The sequence below is a fragment of the Dipodomys ordii genome, unplaced genomic scaffold (genome assembly GCF_000151885.1).
Source record: "Dipodomys ordii isolate 6190 unplaced genomic scaffold, Dord_2.0 Scaffold4, whole genome shotgun sequence".
Lineage (NCBI taxonomy): Eukaryota > Metazoa > Chordata > Mammalia > Rodentia > Heteromyidae > Dipodomys > Dipodomys ordii.
Window position 1 is genome coordinate 23,513,355 of NW_012267220.1, and position 21,507 is coordinate 23,534,861.

General features: G+C 43.6%; 1 protein-coding gene across 1 annotated transcript in view; it reads right to left on the reverse strand.

Annotated features, from left to right (window-relative positions):
- Positions 1 to 2,628: 2,628 nt before the first annotated feature.
- Positions 2,629 to 21,507, reverse strand: part of LOC105993581 (tyrosine-protein kinase SgK223) — a 43,789-nt gene continuing 24,910 nt past the window's right edge. The window contains exons 4-5 of the mRNA XM_013026875.1: positions 9,971 to 10,728; positions 2,629 to 4,179 (exon numbers count right to left, since the gene is read on the reverse strand). Coding sequence (XP_012882329.1) covers positions 3,046 to 4,179; positions 9,971 to 10,728 — 1,892 coding nt within the window. The 3' untranslated portion in view covers positions 2,629 to 3,045. The remainder of the gene's footprint in view (positions 4,180 to 9,970; positions 10,729 to 21,507) is intronic.

The following is a 21,507-nucleotide window of genomic DNA, read 5'->3' on the forward strand; positions in this document are numbered from 1 at the left end:
GGTGATTCTGTGGATTACCCCAAAGGCCCTGTCCATGCTAAACACACCCTAGACCACTGAACCATGCCTACTTGCTGCCTCAAGCAAAAATATTAAGAAGCCAGATGTGGTGTGATTATCCTCATAAAATGATCCCTGTTACATCTGTCCATCACTCCTGAAGAAAAAAAGTCAATTGTTTCTGGATTTCATTTATCAAATGCTGGGAGTTTTCTGTTAGTTAAAACCAGACAAACCTAACAATAAAAAACAAAACAAACAAAAACAAGATGGTGATTGTAAAAAAAAAAACACACACACAAACAAACCAGACATCCCAATTGAACCTCTGTATTTGGTGTGGCTAAAACAGTTTGCCAAACCTAATATCTGTAGCCACATGATTTACCATTTATGATGAAGGGTAAATGGAATGAAGGAAAGACAATCACTCCAAAGAATTGACATGATACAACTAGACTTGTGACCTATACACTCGAATTTGCCAACAGCAAATACAAGAAATTGGCTTACCAGAGCTCTGGTGGCTAATGCCTGCAATCCTGACTACTTAGCTGACTGAGATTTCAGAACTGTGATTAGATGTTAGCCCATACTGACAAATCTGTGAGGGATTCTTCTCTCTAGTTCACCAACAAAAAGTCAGAAGTGAAGGCCTGGCTCAAGTGATACAGCACAGCCATGATCAGTCAAAGCATCAGATTCTGAGTTCAAGCCCCAATACTCCTCCCTCCTTCTCCCTCAAATATTCAGACACAGCAGTATTTTAGAAAAATGCCTTTTCAAAACCATTTGACAAGTTTTCTTTAGAACCAGATGCAGGGCAAAGACCTGTTCTTAGGTAAATGATTCCCTTAGATTGCACAAAAAGAATTCTGCAACCCTTTGGTTTCTTTTTCTAGGCTGGTGGGCAGGCTCATAAGTAAGTTTAATTGCTCCTATTTTTTTCCCAGCAGAATTTATTGCTGTAGATTGTTCTTTTATGTCCTGTTAGTTTCATTTTGGTTTCTAAAACTGTTTGCACAGCCTCAATTATTTTCCCCCCTAAGGTGGGTGGCATTTTAAGAAGGTGCAATTATTCAGGGGTTAAAAATATGCCTTCAAGTGGCAATGCATTCCCTTGGCAGTTTGTTTCCTCCCTCTCTATTGTTTATTTATTTGAAGGGAAAAAGGACTAGAAAGCAAAATGACAGCAAATTGAGGGTGAAAGGTTTCTGGAAAATTCCCAGGAACAAACAATTGACAAAACAATGCCCTCTGAAGCAGATAGATCCTCCAGCGAATTATGATTTCTATGTTCAAAGATTTATCGTGGACACAGTTGGGAAGCTATGTTATAGCCAGTTCTTCTTTTAATGTTCAGGCAACAACTGAAATTACAAGTGTCCCCCGGTATGCTGTCGTCACCACCAGATACATGGAAATGTGGATGTGTGTAGGTGAAGTCAAGAGGCCAGAAGGTAAATTTGTCTGGAGTGGAATTAATTAATATGCAGGCGGAAACCTGGGAGAGTTCTTCATTCTGGCTAGCTGCAAACACATTCCCAGATTTCTAGGATACCTATTAAGATCTTGGCATTAAAAATAATTGTCCATACTCATTAACTAGGTCCTAGAAATTAATTAGCTCAGTAGTTGGAAGATTACCCTTTAGGTAGAATACAAAGGTCTTGGGCCATTTACCTTCAAATGAATCATTTGCGTGCGGAAATCATTTGGAGGAGAGAAGAGCTGCTGCCTCAGAATCATGTTCATTTTTTTTTTTTTTTGCTGGTTATGGGGCTTGAACTCTGGGCCTGGGCACTGTCCCTGAGCTCTTCAGCTCAAGGCTAGCGCTCTACCACTTGAGCCACAGAGCCACTTCTGGCTTTTTCTGCTTATGTGGTGCTGAGGAATCAAACCCAGGGCCTCATGCATGCAAGGCAAGCATTCTACCATTGAGCCACCTTCCCAGCCCCTCATGTTCATTTTTAAAGGCAAGGGGATAAATATCATCAGCCTTAATAGATAGCAGGGGTGTATAGTGTGTTAAATGAGCTTTTAGTAACTGGCTGGGAACTGGACTCAGAGTTCCATTCTTGCATGAGGTGACAACAGTGAATGGCTCACCAAAAAGCACCACGTTCAGTCTCTAGCATCTCCTTGCCTAGGGCACTGCACTATCACCCAGCCTCCCTTTCTGTCTAGGGTCCCATTGGTTGGGGTCTGGGGATAGAAGACCAAACAGGAACTCCTCCCACTCGTCCATCAATGAAAACACCTCCTGTGTGTGGCTGCGTCCTACAGTTCTGAGCCTTGCTTTGGACATCATCTTTTGTCCTTTCAGTCCTGCCCAGGCCTTGCTAACTGGTCCTATGTTATGTTGTCTTTTTATCTGAACCATGAGGGTTACAGAGTTAGAACAAATCGGAAATGGGTTTGATCTCCCAGGCTATGTCTGGATTCTTCCCAGGAGGCTGCTGGGTGGGAAGAGAAGCAGGGGAGATTAATCAGTACCCACAGGCCTCCACTGACTACTGAGAAGTGCAAGGTCAAGGGCATTTCAAGGTAGCCTAGCTACTGCTGCAGAATTCTCTACTAGTATCCACCAAAGACACTCATGCAGTCCATGTGGTCATAAAAGAGCTTTTCTTGTAATTTAACCAAGATTTTTGTTGCTGTTGTTGTTTATTGATGTTGTTGTTTTAAATAACAATTTGATGAGGGGGTGAGGAGATTCCATAAAGATATGGCAAGATCAAAGTCCAGGCTTCATTCTGTCAGCAGAATTTTCCTTGCACAGGGCTAAAAATATACATAAATTAGAGGAAACACACGGAGGGAGATGTGGGGGGGGGGGTTGTGAATGAACTGGTGTGAACAACATCCTTCGTCTTTCATATTTATATTATATATATATATATATATATATGTATATGTATACATTACACCCGAACAAGATAGTCACTTGTACCATTTCCCAGGGAGACAGGATACCTCCAAGACAAGGCAAGGGGCAGGCATGGAAGGGTTCAGCCAAAGAGCGGGGCTGGCTGGGGGCTGGGGTCACAGAAGCTGCAGGAGCTTCAGCGATTGTAAGAGCGCTCCTGGTTCTGCGGCTGCCAGGTACTGGCAGCAAAGCCAGTCCTCCAGCTCCACCCCGCGCCTGCGGTCCACCGCCTTCTCGGCAAACTTCATCATCATCAGGGCCCGCTTCATGTCGATCCAGTTGTGAAGCGTGCTGCACAGCGCCTCCTCCGAAGTGGCCGGCTGCTCCACCAGCTCGCGCCGGGGCCCCCACAGCAGACACTGCAGCACGCGCTTGGCCTCGCCGATGCGGATGCGCTTGATGGGGTCGGCCTCGAGCAGCAGGTGCGCCAGCTGCTGCAGGCCGGGCGAGTACAGGGACAGGGTGGGCAGCGGGGGCAGGTCCTCCCGCCGGTAGTCCTGCTCGCGCAGCTGGGCCCGCACCTCGAACGGGTTGGGCTGGTGCAGCAGCTCGTAGATCAGGATGCCGGTCTGGAACTCGTCGAACTTGCGGTACTGGGAGGCAGACACGATCTCGGGGGCCAGCCGGGCCTGGCTCTTCTTCTGCTGCAGGTTGGAAGTGCCACCGGGTTTCTGCTTGGCCTTCAGGAAATTGCTGATGATGAGCCTGGGTAACTGCTTCTCACCAGGTGCTGCCTGGCAGGCGGGGACGGCTGCAGGGCCAGGAGGGCCACTGGCCGGGGCCGGGGTAGGGATGGTAGTAGGGGCGAGTGGGGCAGGGGAGGCCGAGGGCAGCCCCGGAGAGGCCTGGGGGCTGCAGTGTACCAGCAGCAGGTTCTCCAAGCACAGGTCCCGATGGATGATGCCGTGCTCCTTGAGATGCTCCAGCCCGTTGCACAGCTGTAGGAGCAGGAAGCACACGCGCCTTTCGTAGACCTCGGGCTCTGCGCTGTGGCTGGCGACCGAGTCCCGGACAAAGTCGGAGGCTGTCTGGTGGGGCACCTCTCGGGTGATCACTACCACGCAGTCCTGCTCCTGGGAAGGGAGGTGGGAGGGGAGGGCAGGTAGAGGGTCCTTGGACGCGTCAGGGGAGGTGAGCATGCTGGAGGGCACCGACGCCACAAAGTGGCCGCAGTCCTGCTGGATGTTGAAATGCACAGGCACAGAGGGGCTGCAGTAAGAGGCTGTTTTGGGCTCAGGGGTTTTGCAGATCTGTGGGGAGAAGGAGAAGAGTCAAGAGGGAGATCGATGGCTCTGTTCATGGTTTTGTTCCACAGATGTTGGGACATTTGGTATCCATGTGCAAAAAGGCAATAGAAACCCCTTACCTCACACGGTGCATAAAAGGCAACTCAAATGGGACCGAATAAACTTTCAGGGCAAGAACTAAAACAGACAAACTCCAGACGAAAAAAATTAGAAGAAATCTAAAATAGCTGAGGCCTAGAGTTGGGCAGTGATTTCTAAGCTATCACATTCAAAGTATGGTCTATATAAGAAAGAAATCCATAAACTTGATCTCATAACTGAAAACTTTTGTGCATCAAAAGACAACTTTCAGATACTGTAAAGATAAGTATCACACTGGAACAGAAAAAAAAAAGCAAAAAAGAACAACACACAAAACTAAAACAACTTCTTACAACTTGGTCATGCAAAAACAGCCCAAAGGCAAACATAGAGACAATACATCAAAAAAAAAAATCTTCTAGTGGCTCTAAACAAGTGACAAGATGCTCAGCACGTCATCCCAGATCATGTGAAACCTAATCCATGAATGAAAGCATTCATTAAGGAAATTAAAAAAAAAATCAATACCACAATGGAAGAACTTCTACCAAGTAAAACAGACAGCAAGACATGCTTGTAAGTATCGATGAGATTGTGGAGGAACAAGAACCCTCATACATTGCTGGTGAGTATGCAAAATGGTATAGCCACTTTGTAACAATTGGACTAGTTCTAAAAAGTTGAACGTAAAATGACCAATGGTCCAGGGAGGGAGGAGCCCCTGTGAACAGTAAGCAGTGTGGGTCTGTGGTATGGTAGCAAGGCAGCCCTCTGCCCATAGAGTGCATTATAGAAATTCACCATCTGTTTCTGCAAGAATTGGCCTCACTCCCCAGACCTCTCACCTGAGGCAGGGGCCACCTGACGATGAATGAGTTTCACTTCTGTGATGATCAGAACTACAGTGGGGCTGTAGACCATGTTAGTTCCCTCATCTCTTAGGCTGTCTTACTTTCTAGACCTAGGCAAATACACCATCCCTACTGGCTGGTAATGACCTGCAAAACTACACACTCCTCCAAAGGTGAATCAGGATAGCTGCTGACTCTCTAGGGAATAGATAAACTATGGTGCCCTGGGCACCCAATGAGCCGAAGGAAGCAGTAAACAAGATAGATGATCTCAGGCTCCTCTAAGGAAAGGATGCCTGGTGAATCACACAGCTGGGTCCTCTCCATCTCTCCTGCTTGTGCTAATGACAGGGCCAGCCACCTGTGCCACACGAATCATCATCCAGCTGCTATTCAGCTGGAAAGTCCAGAGCCAGCCCTGAAGGCGCTCTCTAGGGCCTCAATTTCCCTGTAATTACACAGGTCAGGACTGAAGATGGTTAATAGTCTCTTTGTCTCTGTCTCTCCAACAGAAATTATGCAAGAGATGGACTTGGGTTTAAATATCAATTCTGTGACCTTTGGGAAGTTACAGGAGATTCTTATTGTTTAAAGTATCTCCAATCTAGGCAAGTAGCTGCAAATACAAAATTAGCATTCAGGCTTCATAAAGGCAACTGTCTGGGTATAATCTTGTAAAGAACACACCTCCCAATTTCCAGTGAACTTCCAGTTACCACTCTAAGCCCCTTCAGGCTGAGGGTGCCAGCAGTGTTTACAAAGTGCCACAATCCTAAAAGCTGGTGGTTTCACAAGTCCTGTTATACACACCTTTTCAGAAATCCATTTATATTGTACCTACTGGTGTGAAATCTGGCACTAAAGAGTTTGGACTCTGAGCAAAGTGTTTGAAAACTGAATTAGGGGGAAGTAAATAGGGAACATTAATTTAGTAACCTCTCTATAGTGGAACCAGAACAGAGATAGAAAAGGAAGCATATTTACCCCAGAAATTGCTTGCCATGACATTAGCAAACATGATCTTGGAATACATGTGGAAATGGTATTGCTAAAGGCCCCCTATGTGTATGTAGTTGTTTTTGTTGGTGGTGTTGTTGCTGAACTGGAGTTTGAACTCAGGGCCTCACATTTAGTAGGCAAGCACTACATCACTTGACTACCACCCTTTTGCTTTAGTTACTTTTCAGATAGGGTCTCAAACTTGTCTATAGGCTAACCTCAGCACAGGATCCTCCTTGAATAGCTGGGATTGCGTGCCCATCTTCTTTCTTTCTTTATTATTTAGTTATTTATGCTATGAATGGCTTCCATCCTTCTATTTCCACCTCCTGTGTGACTGGGATTGCAGAGTGTATGCTACCACACCTGCCTTGTCCTTAGTCTTCTAGAACTATCAAACTAAAAGAAATTTGGGAGTATGCATCTTCAAAAGGAATCATATACAAATATTTACTTGCTGGCCAGCCACCATCTGTTGTGCCACCTGGAGACAGCGGAAGAACATCCCTAGGACCCTGTCACCCACACCTGCCACACTGGACTCCTGCTGTGCCACTATGCAATTTTCACAGGATGTCTCATTTAATCTCATGAAACCCAACTCTAATAGGAGAGGATCTTAGAGATGATTTACCTATGACTAGACAACTGGAAAGTGTTCCATGGGCTTCAGGATGCAAACGACTTGGCCTTCAATATCAACTCTGTAACCTTTGGCAGGTTACAGGAAATTCTTACTATTTAGAGTAGCTCTGTGCTATTAAGTATCTATAAATACTGAATTATCAAATATTGAACCAATGCTCTTAGGGGAAATACAGAGCCAGGTTTCTGTGAATCTCTGGTCACAATACTTTCATCAAATCATTATTACATGACCTTTTATGTATGTGTCTGTTTTATTTAATATATACTGTTGACATTGAATAAACAGCCAAAATGCTATTTATTATCTATAGTTTTTTTGTAAGGCCCGCACAGCCCTGTGCCTCATGAACATAAGCACTTTAGTACTCCGCTTGGAGTTCATTTCAAATAACAAAATCCAACCAAACGCATACAAGTTATGAGAAGCAGGGCACTAGGTACATCATAACAAAGACCCTTAAACCAGGCATTGGTGGCTCAGTAGGTAATCCTAACTACTCAAGAGGCTAAGATCTGATGATCACAGTTCAAAGCCTGGGGTAGGAAAGTCCATGAGACTCTTATGTCCAATTAACCAGTAAAAAGCCAAAAGTGCAGCTATGGCTCAAATGGTAGAGTGCTAACCTGGAGTGGAAAAAAACTAAAGGACAATGACCAGGCCCTGAATTCTTGTTCCAGTACTGACTGGCACCATAAAACAAAACAAACAAACAAACAAAAACAGGACCCATGGTTCCAGTATGTGGCCTAAAACAAGACCGAACATCTCTCAATTCCACTCAGTTTCTTTCTTATCCAGCACTTGTCCCCAGAGGGCTGAAAAATGATTTGAGGATCGTTTTGTGGGTTATAGGTGTATTTTGTGGGCAGATGACTATGCAAATTTGGAATCCATTAATAAGAAAGATCTTGGTATTTATCTTAAAGTCTATTTTCTCCTCTGTTTAACTAGGTAGTTCCTGAGGGAGCCAGTGGGGATGGAAAAAACAAGGCAGTGGGGTGCTCTGCATCATGTCAAGCCTCTGGAGAAGGCTTTGTGGAAGAGGTTGCTATGGAGACTGCTCTGGCTGTTTCAGCTGTAGCCATGTGGTGGTGCTGAGTGATCTAGAGATGGCTAGCAGGTATTATACAACCCCAGTGTGCAGCTGTGAGGTCCTGGGAAAGGTTTCCAAGATCTCCTTTCTTCTGGGATATGAAAAGCCTGGGCCAGAGGTCTGCTTGAGCGCCTGACAATTTGCACTGAGATGTAAATGAAGGAGCAAGGTAAAATGGCAACCTGGCTGGATGCATTTCAAAATCAGCAAGTGAGCAGGGCCTCTGGGAATGGCCACAGTGTCATACCAGCTTCCACTGGGGAATGCTTTGTGAGGAACATTTAAACTAGCCTGGGAGCCCTGGGAAGGGCATTCTGAGATCACCAGACAGCGTACAGTGCTGGGTGAAAGCTAGGAGGATGGAGAAAGAGAGAGGGTGGTCTCCTTTCATGTCCCTAAAAACTAGCACACACGATGGCTCTCATTTCTCGGGATCCCTGCCCTAGTTTTTGGCTTTAAAACTTTACACAGAACTTTGGCTCAGTTCAAATTGCAAACTTTTTGTGGAGCTAAGTTTCATTTTAAACTCTAGAGCCAGGGTCTTTTTGAAGGATGAAAATCTGGGCTAAGTCATGTCTGTTACATTGAGAGAGAGAGAGAGAGAGAGACAGAGAGACAGAGAGACTTAACACTAACACAGGTCTCTAATAACGAACTGGAGTTTTAGATGGCTGGAAGATAAAACTGGCTCCCCAAATGCACACAAGCTAATTGTGCTCCCCCTTTTTGCCTCTTGAAGTCAGGCTACAAGAAAGAGCTCTGAGCTTGCGCACACAGCAGTTCCAGCACACAGCAGTTCCAGCATGACGGAAAGCAGGTGCCAGCTTGCTATTGTTCGCTGGGACTTTGCAGCAAGGCTGCCTCTGATTTCATTGCCAACTCCCTGCTTAACATGCGCAGAAGAAATGAGCTCTGGGGCACACAGACCTCCACTGGGAAGGAGCTCCACTCCCTCTCTTGTGGGCTCCCAGGTGACTGGATTCCGTCTAGACTGGAGTGCTAATGAAGTGGAACTGTAGCAAGTGCACAGTATCGCTCAGATCCTTCCCCCCTCCCAATTACCAGGCCAGGCACATTTGCAAATTGTTATTGTCTTTCCTGGTAATCTCATTTCAAGATTACCATACCCTTGAGTATTTAATATGATTCTCCAAACTGCCTTTTTCACATGGTGTAGTGACGGTCCTGGAGCTAGTAAGTCTCTAGAAAAATTAAAATAGGAAACCCCTAGGCCTCACTTTTGTGGCGACTAAGACTTACCTTCTTGCTTCCTCATGGCTTAGGCTTCTAATGAAATAAGAAACACTGCTTGCTTCTCATGTCTCTGGGGAGGCTGAATTTCTTTGCATTGTGTATTGGGGAATATTGCTACTTCTATGTTATTAAATGAGGCCCTGAAGTCCTACTTGCCCAGCACAATCATTGGTGAATATTAAATCCTATGCCACATATTTAGGGTCAGGGCCAAGTATCTTGTGCCAGGTTTCCTGATTCCTTTGTTCTTATAAAAGACCCATCTATTTTAACTACTGACTAGCTACTAATCACTTTGAGCCCCAAATATCCATCTGTAAAACCTACCTATTCTGTAGGACTACAGGTAACATGGCTAACACACCCAGCCAAGAATTTAATTGTATAGTGAATGTCAGTAAATGTTAGCATTGCTTCCATTGTTCAAGGCCCATGCGTAGGTCTAATGATCCTTCTAGCTCTAACACTTGAAGAAACACTTGATTATCCATCTCCCTTATTAGATCAGAAGCTCTGTATGGAATCTTATGTTCACCTTTATACCTTCAGATTTTCACAAAATACCTGACATAGACCCTCAGTGAATAAATGCTGAATAAATGCATCAATTATGTTTCACTGAAAGGTAGATATTTTCCTATTGAAACTAGACCCCACAGGTTCTTTCCTGGAAGCACAGAACACGTCTGATAACTCATACTACAAGTCTCATCTCACCCTGTCCTGGGACAGGCAGAGAGTGAAACTGTCAAGCAGGAAGCATTAACAGCCCTCCTCGAATGGAATGTCTGGGCAAGCGCAATGATTCACTCTGGCTAGGACCAATGAGGAATGCTGCAGAATGGAGGAAGGGGTGTGCGTACTTACTTTCACAGCATAAGTGCTGCCAGGGTCCTCCGAGCAGGTGGCACAGTAATAAATAGCATCTCCTGAGTCACAACAGGGCTTGTTACAGGTCAGCTTGAAGAGTGACCAGTTGTTTTCATTGAAATGCAGTTCCCTTTTCTGGCCACCCATGAAGAGATCTTCACATTTGGCTACGAGACGGGCCAGGGACTGAGTGTAGAGTCCCCCCAGCTTGGCATAGGTGCCCTCTTTGCTGCTGATGCTGTTCAGGAGGCTGTGTAGCTGGAGCTGGGTGCTGCCAGAGGAGGCCTGGCTGGCCACACTCAGCTGGGAGGATGACGTGGTCACAGCCACTGTGCATTGGAAGTTGGGATTCACACAGTCGCTTTTGGGGCTAGCCAGTCCTGAGGCTGGGACCCAGTGGCCGTTGCCTTTGAAAGCTTTCTCTAGAGGCTCAGATGAGGAGAAGACATGAGGGTGGCGGTTCCCAGAGCTCAGGGAGTAGCTAAAGGGAGCATCATCGTGGACACAGACGTTGGTTTCTGAGTGGCTTAGGTTCAGCTTGGGGCTTGCAGTTCGCGGCTTGGGGGAGCCTTGGGTCCAGAAGAAGCCATCTGGTGAAGAGGCTGCCCGGCTCACTATCTTTTTCTGGGGGAGTGGAGGAGGTTGTGCAGGGCCACTGGGGCACACATCCTCAGTGGAGCCCGAAGGGAATGGGACAGGAGCAAAAAGCTTCTTCCCACTGATTGTGGGAGAATGTGTTGGCTCATATGATGGTCCTGGAAAGGAGAAGCAGAAACTGTCAGGTTAGGGGTCAAAACAACTCAGGCCTAGATCCTGCATGCCTTTTATTTTTCTTGGTCAAAGCAATTCATTTTCTTTAACATGTTTTATTTCTTTTTATTTATTTATTTATTTTATTTGTGAACATACTGTACAGAGGGGTTACAATTACATGGGCAGGATAATGCGTACATTTCTTACCAAGCATTGCAGCCTCCTCCTTTGTTTACCCTTCATGTTTTATTTCTTGAATAGGAAAATACATACACAATGGACATAGCTCAAAAGGCCAAGAAGGTACACACTGACATTTAAATCTCTGTCTCTAATCATCAGAGGACGCTGCCAGCTATTGTGCGTGCATCCCAACAACCCAAATAAACGTGCATATGTGTGCACTCCCCACACACATTTCCACTTGACACTCATTGTTTGCAGTATTGCTTTTCTTTTACATTCCAGAGATTTCTTTTCAAGGGTATAGATCTAGCTACTTACTTTTATCTATCATAATCATATACAATCATATGTAAGTATTATAATTTAGTTAGACGCCTCCTGATGGACACTTAGGTTTTCGCTAACATTTTGCAAAGCAATGCTGTAACTGCAATAGCAAACTTACACATGTATATTTGGATGCTTTTTTTCAAAGGCAGGTTTATCTAAAGTAAGATATCCCCCTTTTCAAAGTGTAGATCTTTACTTGTTTTCACAAACATTTGCTAGCTAAAGGACTGGGCAATTCTACATACATTTAGGAGGCAAGGTTTGTGATTTTTATAAATGAAGAAATAGATCTAGGAGAAAGTGAGTCTTTCCAACGTACCAGATTCCCAAAGTTGGGCACAGGGGAATAGAGCTGGATTGTGAAGGAGATTCTGTCAGGGCCACAGGCTTCTGTAGATTGTGAGAACACTCAACTAATTTGTGTAGGCAGGACACACATGTTGAGATGCAAGCCTGGTCTATAAAAGGTAAAGGCTGGTCCACTATGTACGAAATGGAGATTTCATCATGAGATGAAAGTTTAAGTTTAAAATATACATACAAAAACCTAGAGTGGTGACACATCCTTCTAGACCAAGCAACTCAGGAGGTAAAGGCAGGATAATCAAAAGTTCAAGGCCAGTTGGGGCAAGGTTAGCAACATCCTACTTCAAAAAGAAAATATAAACCAGAAAAAAAAGGGCTGTTGAGTGAGCATTTTCCTTAGCAGATGAAAGGCCCTGGGTTCAAACCTCAGCACCACACATGCAAAATAATTTAAAAGAGCCAGGCACTGGTGGGCTCATGCCTGCAAGCCTAAGCTATTTTGGAAGCTGAGCTCTGAGGACCATGGTTTGATGCCAGCTCAGGCAGGAAAGTCTGTGTGATTCCTATGTCCACAAAAAGATGGATGTGAAGCTGTGGCTCAAGTGGTAGAGAGCTAACCTTGAGCACAAAAGGTCAAGGGCAGCCATTCAGGCCTAGAGTTTAGGCTCTGGAACCAGCAATAAATAAATGAATAAATAAAATATGCATAAAGAGATACAGTCTACTGCTATGCCACCCTAACTATGCCCAATCTCATCTATCTCAGAAGTAAAGAAGCGTTGAGCTGATTCATACTTGGATGGAAGAAGAGAGACATAGACAATTGGAGAAAGGACAGTATTATGTGGCCCCTTTATTCTAAGAATTGGCTTCGATGCCTGTACTATTTTATTCTATTATTCTATTTAAGTATTTATATAAAGGAGTTGTCATTTAACAAAGCACTTTATGAATGCATACCATCTTGATCAATATCACCTCTTCAACATGCTTACCCACCCCAACCCCTTTCCTCACTCTTCTTAATTTTATAGGATATACATTGCATTGTGAACTTGCTCTACTTTTCATTTGTCTACTCTTTTTTCCTAGACCCTGGCCCACCCCCTTTCAAATACCCATTTCTTGGTGTTTATTTTTGTTGAACTTTGGTCTTTTTAAAGGAATTGCACTATTTTAGTTCTCCCTTGAATCTACCATATCTTGAATCTACCCTTCAGTTACTTTGTAGACGTGCATACCACCTAATGTATTTACTCACACATTTATAAGCTAGTTTCCACATATGAGGAAAAATATATCTTTGTCTCTGATTTACTTCATTTAAAATAGATTTTAAGAAAAGTAATGTTCATCATATTCTCATGTTATAGAAGGCATCTTATTATCCTGTAAGTTACAGTATTAAGAGAAAAAGGTCCAGGAAGTGAATCTTCACTATGATTATCCCTCAATGAGCCCACTGCTATAGCCCCTGAAAAGTTGGGCAGGCAATACATTCTCTGTACCTCTCCAGTCTTAGCCATGACAGCAGAATAAAGAAGTACATTCAGCACACAGGCCTGATAAAAGGGGTATAGAGCTACAAGGGAAGCTCCTAGTCCTGCTCCTAATTTGGTGATCCCTCTCCATGCCCTCACCAAGCCCTTCTTGCTTTCTCCAGCCCATATAGGGCAGGACGGGCCCTGGGGAGACAAAACGCCAACAATGAACTGCCCAGATCAACACTGGGTCTCCAGGCTCTCTATGGAGCAGGAAAGATAACCATAGACTCTGAGCTCCACCTGACTCTGTGCAGTTACATTCCTGACCCAGTCTCATTGACTGGAGCTGTATCAGTGTGTGATTGACCTCAGGGCCCCCTACCTAGTGCAGCCCTGATTGTTAAGCTCAGCAGATAAGACTGGTATGTTCAGCCTGTTGAACACAAGAGCTGGGCATCAGTGGGATTCAGTAAAGAGAAGCTCCCTGTGGTGGCACAGGCCCCACACCAATACCCTCTTTGTCTCTCAGCTGACCCAGGAGAGTTCTCTGACTTGCCCATTCCAGCATGTAGAACAATCGCTCTAGCTCCCCAGTGCCTAATCAAGATCATAGCGGTAGTCCTCTCCACCTCATTTTGCTTTGCAAATGGTAAGGTGGGTTCCCACCAGTAAGGCTGAATAAGTAATCTCTGTCCCTTCCTGGAGGGCTTGGGTTAATAATGAATCAAGCAATCTGGGCATAGTCAAAATCAGTGAGCTTTACATCCTCAAAAAAATTTCCCTTCAGAGAGGAGTGGGTGTTTAAGAAACAGCCAGGTGGAGGCCAGAAGACATTGCTGGCTGCTGCCTTCTGCAGGTTCTGCAATCCGGGAGTCCAGAGCCTTGATCTCACACTCAGAAAGCTCCTCTGCTCCCAAGGGCTCAGCCAGTAATGCAGATGGTAAAAGACAGACAGGGCAGACAATTCATTTCCTCTCCTTCTAGCAAAAAAGGCTGAGAAAAGGAAGATTTGCTGCCTGGCTTCTAGCCCTGCCCTACAGAGGTGTATGAGGCTAATTTTTTTCATTACCAGAGCAGAGACTGGAGGTAAGACTGAAATGAGGAAGGGTCTGAGTGACTGGTCCATGCTTTTAAAACTTTATTGAGATTTGAATCAGGAAAGTTACATTTGGTGGGATTTACCATTTAAGCCACATCTTTAGCCTTTGTTTGTGTTGTAATTTGATTTTCAGATATGATCTCTTTCTCTTTTGGGGAACATGGGAAGCTGGAAGTCTTGGTAGGACCTACCCTTTGCTCAAGTTTCTCTCTAACCCTGATACTCAGTTTCCACCTCCAGCCTAGTCGTCGCTTTGTTTGTTTGTTTTCTTATGTTTTAAAGTCCTACCATTGGAGAGGTGACACACAGAGGGGTTATAGTTACATAAGCCAGGTAATGAATACATTTCTTTTTGAACAGTGTCACTCCCTACCTTATTTTCTCCTTATTTTTATTTTTTCCTTCCTGACTGTCTTCCCCTTGCCAAGTTGTAGTTTATTTCCTACATAGTGTATAGTGAATATCACTATTGAATTGGTTCACCCTTTATCTGTGCTTCCCCTTCCCCTCCCCAAGTCAGATAAACTTACACATAAGACAAAAAGTACAGAAACCAAAAGTAGCAGCAAAAGAGGAAGGGGGAACAGGAAAAAAAGAACCACAAGCAGTACAATTTTAAAAACCTTTTGTTTCCATTTCCTGGACTTCATTTCAATAAGCATCATTTTATATGATCATATGCACATGGATATTGGGCACTTGGGATCCTCTCCTAAGAATATCCTCCTTTGGTCTCACTGTGTGAATAAATTCAACAAGATTCTGTCTAATTATTGAATCTATTTATCATGTCCAAGTGTAATTTTTTTGTCTTTTACTATCCATTGGGTTTACTTGTAGATTTATAGGCATATTCTAATTATTACGAATGAGGGAAACCATGTAACCTATGTTTCTTTGGGTCTGGCTTTTTAATTAGTGACTCTGGGGATGGGCAGCCTGCTTGGGGTCAGAACTCTTAACTCATTCCCAGTACATCTTGCAGGGTGGTGGTGATAGAGTGTGTTCTAACACACCATTGTCTTAGCTGGTCCCTTCTTTAAGCTTTGAGCTGCATTGGCCTCTTTCTCTTTAACATCTCCAGATGTTAGTAATGTGTCCCCTTCTGCTTCTACCCAGCCCAGAAAGCCAGTGGCAGAGGGATCTTTAAGTAGCCAGCCACATTGTGGAGCTGCATTTCCTCATTTACAAAAAGGATTGCATGACTGGCCTTTTCCAACACCAATAATTTCATCCATTCTCTCTGTTTGCAACCTCTCTGAACATGTATTCTGTATGCAAGGTGCTCCCTACCAAAGCATATCTAGGCAGATGCCTACCTTGCTTCTACACCCACTCCCTCCATCGCTAGTTCCATCTCTAGTTGGCCACTTCTAATCTGGAAGGATGGTGAGGACTTTCTGTAGGAAATAATTCACTATGGTTCTTATTCCTTAGATCACCAAGTAGGCTATAGACCTTAGGGCAGGGCTCAATACAGGAACTGTATCCCAGCTGCTGGAGAGAACTGATTGTTCCTTTTCTCTCTGTAGTGTCCATGTACCTCTCTGGTGGGAACCGAGTAACTTTGATTAGATCCAAAAATCATTACTACTTTGCTAAATCTGGCCAGGGGTACTGGGCATTAGGGAGGAGGCATGACCCAAGAATTATCCTGTATGCTAGTTAGTTTTTTCTTATGTCTTAGATGCTGAAGTGTTCCCCCCCCAAAAAAAAAGGATCTCTGTAAGGGTGCAGATACCAATCAGAGGAGAGCACCATATTAGAAACAACATGCCCTTATAGTAGAAGTAAAAGACCGAGGTAGCAAACCTTCTCAGTGCTCCCTAGAAATGTGGACTAATGTGAAAAAAAATAATCCTAGTTATACACTAGGTCCATTACCTTTCAGCTTTATGCGTTCTTCTGGACTTCTGGGTTTTTTTTTAAGCTCTCTAGATACAGGCTAAAACTGGTAAGAAGGTCAGAATTCACTTGGAAAGTATCAGACATCTCAGAGCAATATCTCAGGTGTTAATATTTCTAGGTTTACTTTGAAATAGATGCTAACAGGTGGCCCTTCTAGAAGAAATTGACAAGCTGAGTATCTTCGCTGGCTGGGATCAGAGGGCACTCACTCTGCCACTTTCTTGATTTTCTTGGCAAACTATGCCTCCCATAAACATGGCCTTAGGTAACACAGCAGCTGCTACTCTGCATTTAGAAAGGCCAAAAAGAAGAGCAAATATGCCCACATGCCCCAAAATAGTTCCAAAATCACAGGCAAACCACTGGTTCAGGAAAATAGTCCTTAAAAAAACTCCTAAACAACTCTTTGCTCAACATCCAAAAGGACTCAGCAACAAAGGAACATGAAAGTGATTCAACTCTATCTTAGTTTGATGCTGATGTTTCAAGTACATCTTTGTTTTATGAAGTGTCTCAAGATACTAGTTTCCAAGTAAGTGTAAAAACAGAATGAGAATGATCACTACATCTACCTTTTAATTACATTACCTATTATAATTGTGTTTATGAACTGGACTAGAGGGCTCCAAACACCAGTGCCTAAATTGTCCTTTCAACTTTCAATTATGCATGTAAGAGAAGAACCCACCTAGAAAGAATACTCAGAATCCCTCTGTGCCCAAATGTATAGAATCTTAAAGGGCTAGAGGATGGTACACTTGTTTGTGCTCCTTCCATTCAAGAAAGCAAAGGAAATATCAAGATTTCAATGGTTAGGGAAGACAGGTTAACTTCTATGTAGAAATGTAGGGCAAAAGTTCAAGTGTGGGACTGTGAGGTTTACCTTATGACAGGGTGCTCTCTTCTTGCTGGTTTTAATAGGTACTTTGATTGTTTCTACAGCCAGATGAAAGAGGAAGTGGTTAGTGCTGTTTTGAGCCTTTTGAATGAGTCCTGTTTATCTCCTCTAGGCACAATGCTGCCATCTGACCACAGCTGAGCCAGAGCAAGCATGGAGGTGGTACAAAGGTAGAGAGACCTGACTAGGGAAGGCTCTTCAAGTTCTTGGCTTTTGTGTTTCAGTCTTTCAAACTTTGAGCAAGACAAAGCAAACAACCTTACTGAACTATTCTATGGATCTTTTTGTTTGTTTGTTGGTGGTGGTCATGGGGCTTCAACTCAGGGTCTGGGCACTGTCTCTGAGCTCTTTTGCTCAAGGCTAGTGTACTACCACTTTGAGTCACAGCACCACTTCCAGTTTTTAAATAGTTAATTGGAGATAAGAGTCTTTTGGGAACTTTTTTTGCCTCGGCTGGCTTCAACTGACTTGTGAGCCTCAGATCTTAGTCTCCTGAGTTGCTAGGATTATAGAAGAGAGCCACCAGTGCTCAGCTTTTTTTTTTTTTTTTTTGGTGGTGTTGTTTTGGTCTTTTTAAAATACTTTTTATTGTAAAAATACTGTACAGATGGGTTAGTAAAAATACTGTGCGGATGAGTTACAGTTACAAGAGCAAAGTAATGAGTACATTTCCTATCAAGCATTGTTATCTCCTCCTTTGCTTTTCCCCTACCATCCCTTCCCTCTCAACTCTACAACTACACTCCCGCCCCCTCCCACCCCTTAATTGTAAAAAGCTATGTACATATGATCAGATAAGATGATGTTAAGAGAAATGAACCCAAGATAGTGACACAAGTGGTTTTTTTCCTTGTTATTGTTTCTAACGTATTTATAATGTGCCATGTGATGATTTTTTTTTGTTTCTTTGTATGTTCCTCTCCCATGATATAACCCCTGTTTTCACTGTATTTGATGTTGGTGCCCTGAATCTTGTATATACACTTCTCTAATTTGGGGAGGGGAAGGGAAAAACCAAAATGCTTAAATAGGGATACAGGTTGACCCATTGTAACAATGGGATGCATAAGACACTATGTTGGTCTTTTTTTTTGGTCAAGGCTAGTGCTCTACCACTTTGAGCCACAGCTTCACTTCCGGTTAGAGGCTGGTTAATTAAGAGAGAAGAGTCTTACAGACTTTCCTGACCAGGCTGGCTTTGAATCATGATCCTTAGATCTCAGCCTCCTGAGTAGCTAGGATTAGAAGCTGGGTCAGCTGGTCAGTTTTTAGACAAGGGCAACACACTGTCCATCAGCAAATGGCTTTATAGATTTGCCCATGCAAGGCACTGGGGACAAAGTATACAGAAAAAACCTTGCCAAGGTCCTGTGGCCTACTTCAACCCCCAATTACTAAAGGTGACAAAATATACATCCCTCAGTACAGGCACCTTGCCAATGTCACACCCCCAAGGTGGCAGCTATGCAGGCTTAAGCCTATCCACAGCAGAAGACGCAGAGGGTGGGGCCAAGGATGCTGTCGGGTCACACATCACTTTTTCCTCCAAAGGAGAATTGTGCAGCCTCTCATTTGGTTTCACCATCAGAACAGATTCTGCTTTAACACAGAAACGCAATAGGATTTCTTTGAAAGGAACATTTGCTTTTTAAAGGACAGGATAATGATCTGAAACTAGACGCAGGTTAGTATTTTACAATTAGATGGCAAATGTGGCATTTCTGAGGACTCTCTAGTGATCACGTAATCATCCCAGGACACAATAATCAAGAAAAGAATGTACTTTGAATTCAAAAGAAGGGAAGCCAGTCTTACTTTGAGAAACAGGCTACAGAACACCATATGCCTGGCCCTTAGCTGTACTATTGCTCTGGAGTTGTAATCGCTGGTGATAACATAATTGCTAAGGGTTTTCTTCCCAAGATAGTTAAACTAAAAGTTTGTTTTCATATGCTGCCGTAGAGTGGGTGAGGTTAATCCAAACACACTATATACTTAATGTGGGAATGTCACAATAAAACCCTTTTGTTGTTGTTGTTGTTGTTGATTGTGGGACTTGAACTCTGGGTCTAGGCACTGTCCCTGAGTTCTTCTGCTCAAGGCTAGCACTCTACCACTTGAGCCATAGCACCACTTCTGGTTTTCTGGTGATTAACTGGAGATAAGAGTCTCAGTCTTTCTTGCCTGGGCTGGCTTTGAGCCATGATCCTCAGATATCAGCCTCCTGAGTAGCTAGGATTATAGGTGTGAGCCACTAGCACCTAGTTAAAACCCTGTATCTTTTTTTTTCTTTCTATTTTTGTCTGTCATGAGGCTTGAACTCTGGACCTGGGCGCTGTCCCTTAGCTCTTCAGTTCAAGGCTAGTGTTCTATTTGAGCCACTGCCCCACTTCTGGTTTTCTGGAGATAAGTATCTCATGGGCTTTCCTGCCTAGGCTGGCTTTGAACAGTGATCTTTAGATCTCAGCCTCCTGATTAGCTAGGATTACAGGTGTGAGCCATGGATACCCAGCTCTAAAACCTTTCTTATACAACTAATGTAGGCTAGTATAAAGAAAAAAATTATCCTGGAGATCAGACTCACCAAATTCTGGCTATGCATGCCATCAGTTCTTGTGACAGTTTTGTAATGAACACAATCTAAATATGCATCAGTAAGAGAGGAGTTTAATTAATACGATAAAAAATGTTACAATTTAATATAAGGTAGGCTTGAAGGTTCTGACTGAAAAATTTCAAGGTTACATTAAGTACAAAAATATGTAGAAAAGGAATGTTATGACGTGGTATATGGATAGACATTTCTGGGACAACACAGAAAAGAGTGAAGTGGCGACGGTGAGAATTTGAATGGAACTGACTTTCATTATATACGTTCTGTATTGTTTGAATTTTTATCATATGTGTGACTTTGAGATAATAATACACAATTTAAAATTTAGCTTAAAGCCAGGTGCAGGTAGCTCAAGCCTATAATCCTAGCTACTCTGGAGGCTGAGATCTGAGGATCATGGTTCAAAGTTAGCCCAGGCAGGAAAGTCCATGACAGTCTTGTGTCTGATTAACCACAAAAATGTTGGAAGTGGAGGTGTGGCTCAAGTGGTAGAGTACTAGTTTTAGCAAAAAAAGATTGGTGACGACCCAAGCTCTGAATTTCAGCTTAAAGGGAAGAGTTTAAGATGAAAGTTTACTTTGCTAATAATATAGTTTAGGGCACTGAAAAATTTAAAAATGAGTATGTTTTCCTATGGGATATACCCTTCTTCCTTCAGTAATGGATTTCCCAGAACAGAATCCATGATTCAGATGTGTTGTTGGAGGTCTAGGGCTGCATATTGTGATAGAAATCACAGCATAACCGCATAACTGGATCTATGAATTTAGGATCAAGTGTGCTAACATGCCTGTTTCATAAGCAGGGAATCTACTGAATTAGGTAGACAGTTTCAGATGTCTTTCACAGGACTTCCTATATGATTTCTCCTCACAGGTGATAGTTTGAGGAGTGCAAGCGCTTGGTAGAGGAAGGTCAAGCTTTCACTCACTCTGGCTGAAGTCTGATTTTCATGAACTTCCTGTCTCTTGTGTTGACAGTCATTCCCACCCCTTTCTACTCCTTCTGGGCCTGATCCTTCTCCAAGTCACTTACTGCTTGCTGTCTGATGCATTGGCTAGTTTGCCCCATAGAGAAAGTAAGAGGCGGGCAGTTTCAAACACTGATGAAGTTCAGCATCTAGAATTGTACCCAATACATACTTTGCATACAACAAATTTCTATCAAATGAATAATTTCCTTCCTTCCTTTCCTTCCTTCCTTCCGTTCTTCCTTCCTTCCTTCCTTCCTGCCTTCCTTCCTTCCTTCCATCCTTTCATCCTTACCCTCCCTCTTCTTCTTCCCCTCCTCTCACTCTTCTTTCTCCCCTCTCTCCCCTTCCCTTCCTCTCCCCATCCTTTTTCACTTCATTTTTTTTGTAGTAGTTAGGACTGAATCCAGGGCCCAGTGCTTATGAGGTTAAGCTATGCCCTCAGACCTCTTTCTGGCTTCAAAACCTTGTTCTGGTAGAGAGACACTCGAAAGAATGGATAATAGAAAAGGTTAGCTCACAGGAGTCAGTCTAGTGACAGAGTACATACCTTTTGTTGATTTTGGGGTACTTTTCCACTGAATAACCAATTTGTTAAGAAGAAATGACTGTGAAAATGCCCTCATTTTAATTCACGTTATTCAGAAACTAATGTGAGAAAATGTCCTAATTAGGCGTCATTGTTGTCTCCACAAACCTCTAGCAGTTACCTGTGTCCTACCTCCACAGATGGGCTCTGGGAGTCTTTGATGTATACCCTTGTGTACCAATTCCTGTCACTATGTGCACTGCTGTGCATCAGGCTGGCCTCCCATCCCCATATGCATTCTCCCTGTGCTCTTGGCTCCTCTTTACTGTTGCTTAACTTGGAAAGCCCTCTGTAACTCTTCCTCACCTCAGTTTCAGCTACACTGCAGAAATAAGCTCAAGTCTCACCCTCTCCAAAGGCCCTCACTTGGCATTTAAGTCTCTCTCTTCTGGAAACC